Source organism: Tenrec ecaudatus, chromosome X (genome assembly GCF_050624435.1).
Source record: "Tenrec ecaudatus isolate mTenEca1 chromosome X, mTenEca1.hap1, whole genome shotgun sequence".
NCBI classification, from domain to species: Eukaryota; Metazoa; Chordata; class Mammalia; order Afrosoricida; family Tenrecidae; genus Tenrec; species Tenrec ecaudatus.
The window spans coordinates 137,033,424-137,045,464 of record NC_134548.1 but is presented as its reverse complement, the minus strand read 5'-3'; the positions used below and the strand labels follow the sequence as shown (position 1 = coordinate 137,045,464).

General features: G+C 41.4%; 1 protein-coding gene across 3 annotated transcripts in view; it reads left to right on the top strand.

Annotated features, from left to right (window-relative positions):
• The window catches only part of TENM1 (teneurin transmembrane protein 1), a 697,668-nt gene that overhangs the window by 522,161 nt on the left and 163,466 nt on the right, over positions 1-12,041 (top strand). For all 3 annotated transcript variants that reach the window (XM_075538255.1, XM_075538256.1, XM_075538254.1), the window contains exon 18: positions 546-813. In XM_075538255.1, coding sequence (XP_075394370.1) covers positions 546-813 — 268 coding nt within the window. The remainder of the gene's footprint in view (positions 1-545; positions 814-12,041) is intronic.

The window sequence follows — 12,041 nt, the reverse complement described above, 5'->3', positions numbered from 1 at the left end:
GGTCATTCCAAAGTTCCAAAGAAGACTAGTTTGATGGCATCAGTAAAGATTCAATCTAGGGAAACTATAATCTTTGTCATAAAATATCGCTGCCTGGGCTGTGTGTGGAATCCTTCTCTTTAAGAGTCTAGCATAAACAAGGAATGGTTGGGTGATATATGGCTTAACACCAAGCAAGATTTGTACGTATAAGAAATAGAGCCCCTAATGGAGCCCATAGCACTGAATTGCTTGATATTCAGCAGTGTGATCTTTTCAAACTCCTAAGCAATTTTAGAAAGACTCCTGAAAAAGTAAAACTGTTCCCTTTGGTCTATCCCATCGGGGTAAAGTAAAGACCAATCATCAGAGTTGACTGTGTTTCTTGTCCTCATCCAGATTAAGAGCAAAATTCAGAACCCACGGTGCACAACCTTACAGGGATTTGGGACCAAATGCTTTGACATGCATACATCCCTGTGAATGTGTTTTTAAGAGCAATGAATTCAGTCTCTTTATCTGCCTGTGACCATTGCTAAGAGTACATTTGGCTTTTCTTCTTTCAGGTAGTCCAGGAGGAGATCCCCATTCCTTCCAGCTTTGTGAGGCTGAGTTATTTGAGCAGCCGGACCCCTGGGTATAAAACCTTGCTACGGATCATTCTGACGCATTCAACGGTTCCTGTGGGGATGATGAAAGTCCACCTCACAGTAGCTGTGGAAGGGCGACTCATGCAGAAATGGTTTCCTGCTGCAGTTAATCTCGTCTACACGTTTGCTTGGAACAAGACCGACATCTATGGACAGAAGGTCTGGGGCCTGGCAGAAGCTTTGGGTATGTTGAACCAATTCTCTGTGGCAGTGTTATGTTCACAAAAGAGAAAATACTAGTTGCATATTAATTGTATTTGGAATAATTATTAGTTTCCTCTATGTAAAGGATTGAAGGCATTTTGCATGGAAACCGTCCCTCTGAGTGTGTTTAGCATTCCTTCTAGACACATTTGTGCTTCAAAACGATTTTAGCTCCCTTTTCATAACGGCTGCATACCAGTGGAATCACGCAATATCAGACTGGTAACTGTCTCCAGAGCTAAATGTTGCCTTTTAACTGCGACCGTAGGTGTGGCGTTCTTTGAGCCATGTTTTTGGATCTGACATTTAGACTGTCATTTCCATTTAGAAACTACAAAATTCTCACTTATTGACATCTCCACTTCTTATCTCTTATGTCTTATGTCTAAAATGGTTCAACTCCATTAACTTGTTACTTCCATAGGTTAAACAAGAACCTCATTCTGTGTTCAGATGCCTTTTGATTTACTGTAATCAGACAACTTGAACACTTGGCATCTTGGACAGTGGAGCCCTGAAGAGGTCCCCTAGGCCTAAGGTTTTATAGTTTGGGGCCACAGACTCTCAGACAAATGAGATTTTTTAAAATTGAGACCCAAATGTACTTGCCAACCTTTTATTTTTCCAAGAAAGAATATTTCCAAGAAAGAAAACACCAAGTGGGAGGAACACTATTAGTTACTAGTGTCTAGAATGACCATAACTTCATAAACCAAGGATACATTAGTACCAAAAAATTAGAACTAGACTGCCCTAAGAAATGGTGGTGAGCAACTTAACAACCTGATAGCAACAGCCCAAGAGAGAGCAAGACAAACAGACCTCACTGTCTCATTCGCTCATTCTGGGGAACACACCAGAAACTTCCTAAGGGGCCTGCCACAAGTCTGTGGATGCCCATTTGGGAGCTATTGATCTTCGTGTCTTCTCATGGAAACCACCTTTGGACAGACGGGAAGACTAATTTTAAAGTGTTCCAGAAGAGATGTTTTTTTATTTTCTCCCTCCTCAGCCTCTATCACAATAGAGCCCCAGGGTGACTGACCTATACCTACTCATAAGGGCTTCATAGGACAGAATGGAACAACCCCACATGGTTCCCAAGACCGCACATCTTTACGGAAGTACATCGCTACACCTTTCTCCAGAGGAGAATGTGGTGGGCTCCAACCGTTAACCTTTTGGATAGTCATCAAGTTCATTAACCAGTGCTCCACCAGGGACCCAAGGTACCACTTAAGCTATGGTGTGTCAATTTCCTCTGGTTCTTTTCAGAGGAAAAGCAGCACGCGGGGAGAAACACTGGTGAACCGTTTCTGTCCAAGAGGCCCTCACATGTTTAAATAATTACCTCGTCTATGCAGTGCTCTGTGCCAATTCAAGAAATAGGTTCCCATTCCCTCAGGGAATGAGGAGTTGGCGAGAAGAACCACAGTTCTCCTGCCCTGAGAACTGCCTTCCTTCTCCCTTAGCTTCGCATGACTTATGGTTGACTGATTTTCTCTCTATCTTGTAGCCTAATCCCTGTTAGAAGGAATATTAGATTGTGTCAGCCAGTCTACAGTATAGAACACCACAGTAAGGCAGTTAGACTAATTGCCAATGAGGGTGCTGGCCAGCCCATAAGAAGGCGTGCTCCATCCCTGCTCCAGTGATGACTGCAATGGGTAAAAGGACAATTCTACAGCTAGCCTGCCTCCCTGGCTACAAAGCATCTGTTCCTGACTTACTAGCTGTGTAACATTGAGAAAATTACACAGTCTCTGAAAACCGCACAGTTTCTCCATCTATACTATGAGCACCATAAATACTATGTTAGTCGTTGGTTCGTTGTGATATGACACGAGTAATGCAAAGTGCGTGGCATATGATATGCACTCAAGTTGGTTGCTGACATTATGATTTCAATTCTGCTGTGACCAGAGGACTGCGATCCCAGGGAGTCTGCGCAGATGGGTGTTGCCTCAGCTTCTCTGAGCAGGAGGCTATGGGGATGACTGGCAGGTACTCATCCTCTGTTAGGTGTTTTCATTTGCCCTCCTGGACACACACACGCATGCATGAACAATCTCTTCTCTGCCTTTCTCGAACTCTGTGCCCTGAGATGCTGGCTTCTATAGACTACATTGAGTGGACTCTTATGCCCCCAGCTTCCTTCCCATTTGACTTGGTCGATGGGTGACAATCACTTAGAGACTGGAGGTTAGAAGGAAAGAGAAGCCTGGGCATTTGCCTCTCTCCGTGAGTCACTGCGTGTTCACATGCAGTTCTGGGAGTGATTACCTTTGAAAGTAACTGGCCTTCTTTTTCTTTCAATCATCATCTCCTCCCCTTGTCCCTGCAAGCCTAGGAGGCTTCCCACTGTTTCTAGTCGCTGGGTGTGTCCCCTTCCATTGTTGATTTTCCTAGTTCTGCCCACCTCTGTAAAGAATCCCTTTGTTCAGTTCTCTGCATGAGCGCTTGTGAGTGTGACATCTGATTCCTGCTGGGACCCTGACTGATGTGAACCCAAAGCCTCATATTCTCCTTGCCAGGATATTATCCCGTAGCATTTGCTTCACTGGGTGGAATAATTCAACATATTCCTCTAACTTTTCTCCAGAGATCCTCCTGATCCAATTCTCTATGAATCTCCTCAAAACCCTTGCTGGTTTTCTCCCGATTGAATATATATTATATGTATAGGCGTTTATACATGCATACATACATAAAGATACATATGGGGGGTACCCCTAAAACAGATTTTTTTCAAAGTTATGCATTTAAATTTTTTACAAAACAACCTTATCACCTTCAAAGTACTCTACATGACACTTAATGCATTTGTAAAATCTGAAATTCCGTTCTTGGAAACATTTTTCAAACTCATCTGTTGGGATGACTAACATCCCCTCCTTCATTTTTCCCCTCACTTCTTCTATGTCATAAAATCACTGTCCTTTCATCTCTCTCTTCATTCATGCTAGGAGCAAGATCAGGTGAGTAAGGTTCATGGGGCAAGAGAGGCAAGCTCTCTTTTGCCAAAAATTGATGCAATCAGATGGGTGTGTGAGCCGGTACATTGTCATGGTGGCAAAACCAGTCTGCTGTCTGCCAAAAATCAGGCCTTTTTGTTGCACACTATTAGGCAATCTTCTCAAGACCTCTCAATAGAAAGCCTGATTAACTCTCTGACCTGGCAGGAATGAACTCCAAATGCACTCTGCCCCTCACATAAACAAACAAATGAGCATGGCCTTGATATTTGAATTCATTTGACTTTGATTTCACTTCAGCTTTGATCAGGTGAGACGTTAATAGCATCTTCTACTGGCTTAATTGATGTTTGCTTTCGGGGTCATAAGAATAGCACCATGGCTCCTCACCAGTATTGAGTTTCTGTGGCATCTTTCTTAAGTAGGAAACAAAATTTCAAGGCCCCATGCTGTTCTCTTAAATTGGTCATCACACAGAAAAATGAGTTTTGAACAGAAACTGCTTTCATGAAAAAATTTACGGTGGTCAGACAGAACAGTCCCAGGCGATGCCACTGAGTGGACTAACTCAAACCCAAGTTGCCCAATGCTCACTGAAGCTGGATGCGGGGGGGGGGGGGGGGGGGGAGGGAGGGGGAGGGGATGCATACTACAAAAGCACTGCCCAGTGGAACTTTTTTCAGTTTTTTTGTGGGGGGATACCCCCTCACATATATACATTTCTAACAGTTTTATTGACACATAATTTACATATCATATAATTGAGTAGTTCAGTTCAAACCTATCAAGAGGGAATTGTTCAATCACCACCACCTTCATCTTAGAGCATTCCCTCCCCCCATGCTTAAATTGTCCCCAAAATGAGCTATGCAATCACAATCAGCCCCAGTGCTCCCTCTCCCTTCCCGCCTTCATTATTGACTCCCCAAATCTCCTTCCCCTCCTGTGCCTTTCCTGTAACACCTTGCATCAGTTATTATCATTGTGCATCCACTCCTCCTGCATTTCACAGCTGGGAAACCCCACTGAAAACAGGTAAAAAAATTGCATTAAGGTGGTAAGGATAAGATCACATTAGTATAAAGATGAAAATACAAATAATATGTGAGAGAGCGAAGAACCCCATCAGCATTTGGGAAGGCAGGGGAGACATTTTTGTCATGGAACATCTAAGAGATGCTTGCCCCCAGAACAAATTCAGGTCAGGTCTATAGTGTGGTCAACTGGCCAAGTATTGACTTCGATCCAGCATAGTCATGGTTGCAATGGTCTCTGCCTGATAGTAGGGCTGTTTGGGACTCTTGCCTTTGGCGATATATATATATATATATATATATGAAATTTATCCAGTACTCACTTGTACTGCCCACTTGTTTGGTAACCAGTAGCCATTGCTTACTAGGTCTCACAGAAATACAACTCAAATCTCCAAACCAAACTCACTGCTATCGAGTAAAATCTGCCTCATAGTAACCCTATCAGACAGAGTAGAACTGTCCCTGTGCGTTTCCAAGACTGTAACTGTTTATAGAAGCAGAAAGCCTCGTTTTTCTCCCTCAGAGCCACTGGTGGTTTCCAACTGCCTACCTTGTGGGTACAAGCCCAACATGTAAACTCATTGTGCCACCAGGGCTCCTTCAGCTCAGCCTACTTAAAAATAGCTTTATTCATATTATTAATATGTAATTCACATACTTCAAAGTTTATCCTTCTTTGTTTGCTTGAGGTAGTATCTCAGCGTTGTTTTATTTTTAATAGTTTTATTGGCATATAATTCAAATTTCATACAATTCAGTACATCATACAAAGTTTCTCCTGTTAAAGTATACAACTCTGTGGGTATTCGTGCAGCCATCGTTCCTAGCTCTCTAGTTCAGAAAGTTGTAATCACTCAAAAAGATACCTTGTACACAGTAAGCAGTCACTCTGCATTCTCTCCTCTGGTTCATTGCTCCCTGACACTCACCAGCCTCCTTCCTCAATCTATATATTTGCCTCCTCTGGATATTTCCAACAACTAGACTCATATAATATTTGGTCTTTCGTGATTAGCTTCTTTTTGTTTGTCTTTGAAAAATGCTTCTAGGTCACAAAAGAGCCAAAGTCAGTTTCAGTTTTACTTTGCCCTCAAACCAATGTTGTGACCTGATGGCGAAGGTGTCAGGGTTTTTGGTTTTTTTTAAGGTTGTGACCTCTTTCTCTCACCCTCTTATTTACCAGATATACTCGAGTATGAGCCGATCAAAATTTCAGCTGAGGCAGCTAATTTTACCACAAAAACTGCATTTAAAAATGTGCTGAAAAACTCGGCTTATACATGACTATATACGGTAACATTTTTGTTTTTATTTCTATCTTCCCTTTGGTTTGTGGAACAAAATACACTGAAAAAAAATATATTCTATTGAAAATGATTAGGGAAAGGAATGTACAGTTGTGCTTTATACAATTGATGTATGTATATGTATGGATTGTGATAAGAGTTGTATGAGCCCCTAATAAAATGTTTAATATATATATATATAATATATATTCTATGTAGTTGCACAACCCATCTCATCAAATCAGTGACAAAATGCCATTAACCCACATCGCATATTTAGTTCCTTTGTTTGTACTCTCAGCTACGCAAAAGGTTATCCTTGGCTCCTTCCTCTGAAGTGGGGAGCCAAGGCCTTCCTCATTGTCTGATCTTTGTCTAGAAGCTCTGCTGACACCTGTTCATCTTGGGCGACTCTGCTGGCATTTGAAATATCAGTGACACAGCTTCCAGCATCACAGCAACACACAAACCACCACATCACAACAAACTGGCAAACACTTCTAGGCGAACTTTGTTAGAGATACTGCAGGAGGATGGGCCCATCTGATCCAAGGGCATTTGAAAGGAGCTGATTTCTGGGAGGATAGTCAACCATGGTGATATAAAGTCAGGTAGAGCCTTTGGGATCTTCATTTGCTGATGGGGCATCACGCAAATCTTCTAATGATCTAAATTTGGAATATGAGAAGTATGAATTTAGGACAGTTGGAAGTGATCAAAAATTAAATGGAACGCATCACTAATATCCCAGGTATTAGTGAACTGAAATGGACTGGTATTGGCCATTTTAAATCCAAAAAATCATATGACTTACTATGCCGGTGTGTTCATCTGGGCTGACTAGAGAAACAAATCCAGAGACACTCATATGTATGTAAGAGAGAGCTTTATATCAAAGAGTAATTGTTTATGAAGAACACATCTCAGCCTAGTCCAGATTAAGTCTATAAGTCTGGTATTGGCCCATATGTCCGATACTAGTCTATACATTCCTCTGCAGACTCACGCAACACATGCAATAATGCCAAATGCAGAAAGATCACAGGCCAGTGGATGAATAGTCTTGTGGATCCAGTGGCAGTGGAAGCCTCTCCAGGGCTCTGGCTGCCATCAACGTGGTTCAATGTGGCATGTCATCAGTAAGATGAAGCAGAGAGAGAGTATGTCCCGCCTTCAGGGAGGAAGAAGTTCCCAGAATCCTCATGAGAAAGCCACGCCCACAAGGAGGGATCAATCAGGCTGTGACCTGATTGACCGGCTAGACTCCACACTTTCATTCTATAATCAAGTTGGCATAAAATTGTGTAACTACGATAGCCAGGAATAACACAATCAAGAAGAATGATGTGGCATTCATTGTCAGAAGGGATCTTGCTTAAAAAAAAAAAGAAAGAAAGAATCTTGCTAAATCCAGCATGAAGTACAATGTTATCTGTGTTCAGATTACCTTATCTATCCACCTTCAAGGGAATCCAATCAATAGAACTACTATTCAAATTCTGCACCGACCACCAAAGCTAGCAATGAAGACATTGAAGAATTCTACCAATGACTTCAATTGGACATTGATCAAACATGAAATCAAGTTGCATCAATCATTATTGGTGATTGGAATGCAAAAGTTGGAAACAAAGAGATAGGAAGGGTACTTGGAAAACATGGACTTGGTGATGATAGAAATGAAAGTGGAGAGGGCATGAATTTTTCAAAACCAGCGACTTGTTCATAGCAAATACCTTTTTCTACATGGACTTCCTCAGATGAAATACACAGATATCAAATTGACTACATTTGTGGGAAGACATGATGGTGATGCCTAATATCAGCAGCTAAGAGCAGACCAGGGCAGACGATGGAACAGACCATCAATTGTTCATATGTAAGTTCAGGATAAAGCCAAAGAAAATGAAAACTAGTCCACAATAGTTAAAACACAACCTTGAGTCTATCCCCCCTGAATCTGAGGACGTCTAAAGAACAGATATAATTTGATATATTGAACACTAATGACAGAAGACCTGATGAGCTGTGGGGAGGATATCAAGACCATCATTCATGAAGAAAGCTAAAGGTCATTAAAAGGACAGGATTGAAAAAAAGATCAAAGTGGATATGAGAAGAGACTGAAACTTACTCTTGATCATAAAGGAGCTAAAGCAAATGGAAGAAAGGTTGAAGTCAAGGAACTGAATAGAAAATTTCAAAGGGAAGCTCAAGAAGACAAAGCCAAATATCATTATGAAATGTACAAGGACCTAGAATTAGAGATCCAAAAGGAAGAACACAGCATATCTGAAAGTGAAAGAACTCAAGAAAAAATTCAAGCCTCGGTTTATAATCTTGAGAGATCCTATAGGCAAAATATGGAATGATGCAGGAAACATCGGGAGAAGATGGACAGAACACACAGAGTCACTGTCCCAAAATATAACTAGTCAACATTCCACTACTTTACAGGGTAACATATGAACAAGAACCAATGGTGCTGCCGGAAGGAGTGCAAGCTGCACTGAATGCATTAGCCAGAAGCTAAGCTCCAGGAATTGACGGAATACCCATTGAAGGGTTTCGGGAAGCAGAAGAAGCACTGGAAACTCTCACTCGTCTATGCCAGGACATTTAGAAGACAGCTACCTGACCAACTGACTGGAAGATAAGCACATTTGTGTCCATTCCAAGAAAGGTGATCAAACAAAATGGTCAAACTATAAGAACAACATCAATGATATTGCACACGAGTAAAATTTTGCTTCAGGTCATCCAACAATGTTTGCAGCAATACGTTAGCTGAAAACTGCCAGAACTTCAGGCTGGATTCACACAGTGGCTACATCCATGGGCTCAGCCATAGGAACAATTGTGAGGATGGCACGGGACCAAGCAGTGTTTCCTTCTGTTGTGTGTAGTGTTGCTATGGGTTGGAGCCAACGTGACATTACCTACCAACAACAGGATGTGGTTCTTTTTGTTCACTGTTTTTCTTTGCCCATCCTCCCTCCCTCCTTACCCTCCTGCCCCTCGCCCTCTCCCTCACTGCCAACCCACAACCCTGACCTCACAGTAATGAGGTTGTAAATCTTTCACCTTTTGGTGTGAAAACCATTTTTTTTATATTACTGATGTCACAGAATATTTAGCTTTATGAGATTGACTAATTTTGCTGAGCATAATGTTCTCTAATTTTGTCCCATGCCTTAAAGTGTTTGACTGACCTGCCATTGCCTTTTAAGGAGGCATAATATTACATTATAGGAATATACCATAATTTGGTTCTTCATCCCTCTATAATCAGGTTACTCTATCTTTTTGCTGTTGTAGAAATTGTTGCAATACCGTGGGTACGCACACATCTGTTTGCATTTTGTTCCTTATGACCTTAGGGTTTATACCAAGCAGAGAGATTTCAGGGTCATAAGGTATTTGTATTGGTTTAAGGAAACACCATATTGATTTCCATTGTGGTTGTAGAATTCTGCAACCCCAGCAATATGTGAATCTTCCAATCTCTGCACATTCTCTCCAGCATTTACTATTTTCTGTGTGTTTGGGGGCTCTTTTAGTTTTCTGTTTTCACCAAGACTGTGGATGGTTGGTGTAAGATGGCATCTCATGTCATTTGTATTCCTCTTATGGCTAATGAAGGTGAACATTTCTTCATATGATTGCTGGATGGCTGGATGTCATCTTTTGTAAGTTGTCTATTCACGTGTGATTGCTTTCTTTTTCTTGTCATACTATTTTCACGTTTCAGCCATTTTGTTGCATGTAACAGTGCTTCAGTCTTTTATGACAAAATCACAATCTCTTGCTTGCTCTACCACATTGTCTTTGTGCAGTCAAAGTTAGCGGACATTTAAGTTCACTCCACCTTTGGATGAGTCTGAATAGTACTGCTGCGAATATCCAGGGACAAGGTTTTGCTGGCACACCTGTTTTCAAGTCTTGTGGGTATTTACCAAGAAGTGGCATGGCTGCTCATACAACAGTTCTCCTTTTAACTGGCTTAGGAACCAGCAAATTATTTTCCGCTCTTGCTGTATTATTTTTTTCACTTTGTGTGCTAAATAACTTCCTAGTACATAATGGCAATATTATAAATTGTTGTTGTTGTTGTTGTTGTTGTTAGGTGTCTTTGAGTAGGTTGTGGCTCATAGCCACCATATGTACAACAGAACAAAAACTTCTCGATCCTACACAATTGTTAGGGTTGAGTCCATGGCTGCAGACCCTGTTGTCAGTCCACTTCATTAAGGGTCTTACTCTTTTTTTACTTGACTCTTTACTTCTCTTGGAACATGTCCAAAGTAGACTTGACAAAGTTAAGTCCCCTAAGGACATACTCACACTTCTAGTTAAGTCCCCTAATGACTTACTTTTCTAAGCCATTCAGTTATGAGTGAATGAACAGCTGAAACACAAGGGTACCCTGACTTGCAATACAGACACCAGTATTAACCTTGCTTGCCTATTGCTTATTTAAGGGTTATCTTCCTCTTCCTAAAACTGTGCTCCTGATCAAAACATCCTCAAGCATTCCAGCTATTTTTATGAATAGTTGTCTTGCAGCTCATGATAACCTTCTGGAGACTGGGACAAAGCATCGCCCAGTCTTGTGCCACCTCCATGATCTTGGATATGTTTGAGCCCATTGTTGAAATAGGTGGTAGATTCTAACTATAAAATATCCTGAATTTTTCTTTTTAAAAAACGACCTGAGTTAGGATGCTTTAAAAATAAAGTGTGGGTTCTTTTTAAAGATATATAGCAGTCTTAAAAGTAAGAAAGAATGAAAAACCAAAACCAAATCAAAACAGAGCAAACAAAACAGGTACTGTTGAATTGATTACAGTCCATGCGTTTCTCAGCAGAGCTGTACTGTAGAGTGTTTTTAGAATTGGGACCTTTTGAAAGCAGATATCCAGTCCTTTCTTCCAAGGCACTTGTGGGTAGGTTTGAACCAGCACCATTTCCATTAGTGGCCTAGAGCTTGATCATTTGTGTCACTCACAGTCCAGAGACTATGAACTCATAGAGAAATAGCCAGCAAGGAAGCTGGGGGGTGGGGGTTCTTCCTCATGGTGGCTTATGCACACTTGGGAACACGTATTTTAGAGTGGAGAAAGAAAAGTGGCAAGATTCCCAAGGAAAACCACTAAAATAATTTCAGGTACAGTACCAAGGTTAGAGCATGGACTTTTTATATTGTGGAAAATATTCCTGGGAGCTTCATCATAATCTTCAAGGAGTTAAAGAGATGTCATTTACTAGCTGGTTTCTATCTCCATGAGGACTGAGAATTCCTGCTTTTTCTTCCACTTTTTTGGCTTGTGAATTAGCTCATGCACAAATGTCTTTCAACGCATCCAATATAATCCCTTCAATGAACCGACACTTACCACATCCCACTGCCTCCTTGTGTTTCCTCTGTCTATCCCTCCTTCTTTCCTGACCCCCTGTGCTTTGTCCTTGGACAAATGCTGCCTTTTCAATCTTAAATGGTTGATTGTTCCAAAACGAAGATGAGTTCACTTCCTAACCTGAATGGTGACTGAGGGTTGTAGCCTTGGGGTTTCCACCAGTCTCTATCGACTGACCTTAAGATAGGAAGATGTATCCTGAATTATTTGCGTAGGTCCATATTAATCCCCATCAACCAAACTAAAGTCACTGCCATCTAGTTGATTCCAACTCACAGGTTCCTTAAAGGTGGAAGAGAGAGACCAAAGGGGAGGTTAGGGCTGGAGGAAGGGAATATTAGAGATGAAAGGCACTGGGAGGTGCAGGTTTGCTGACTTCGAAGATGGGGAAAGTGATCTGTAGAAGCTGGGAAAGGCAGAAAAAATAGATTCCCCCTAAGAGCCTTCAGGGGTATTCAGTCCTGCTGACACCTTGCTACACCGATCTCAGACT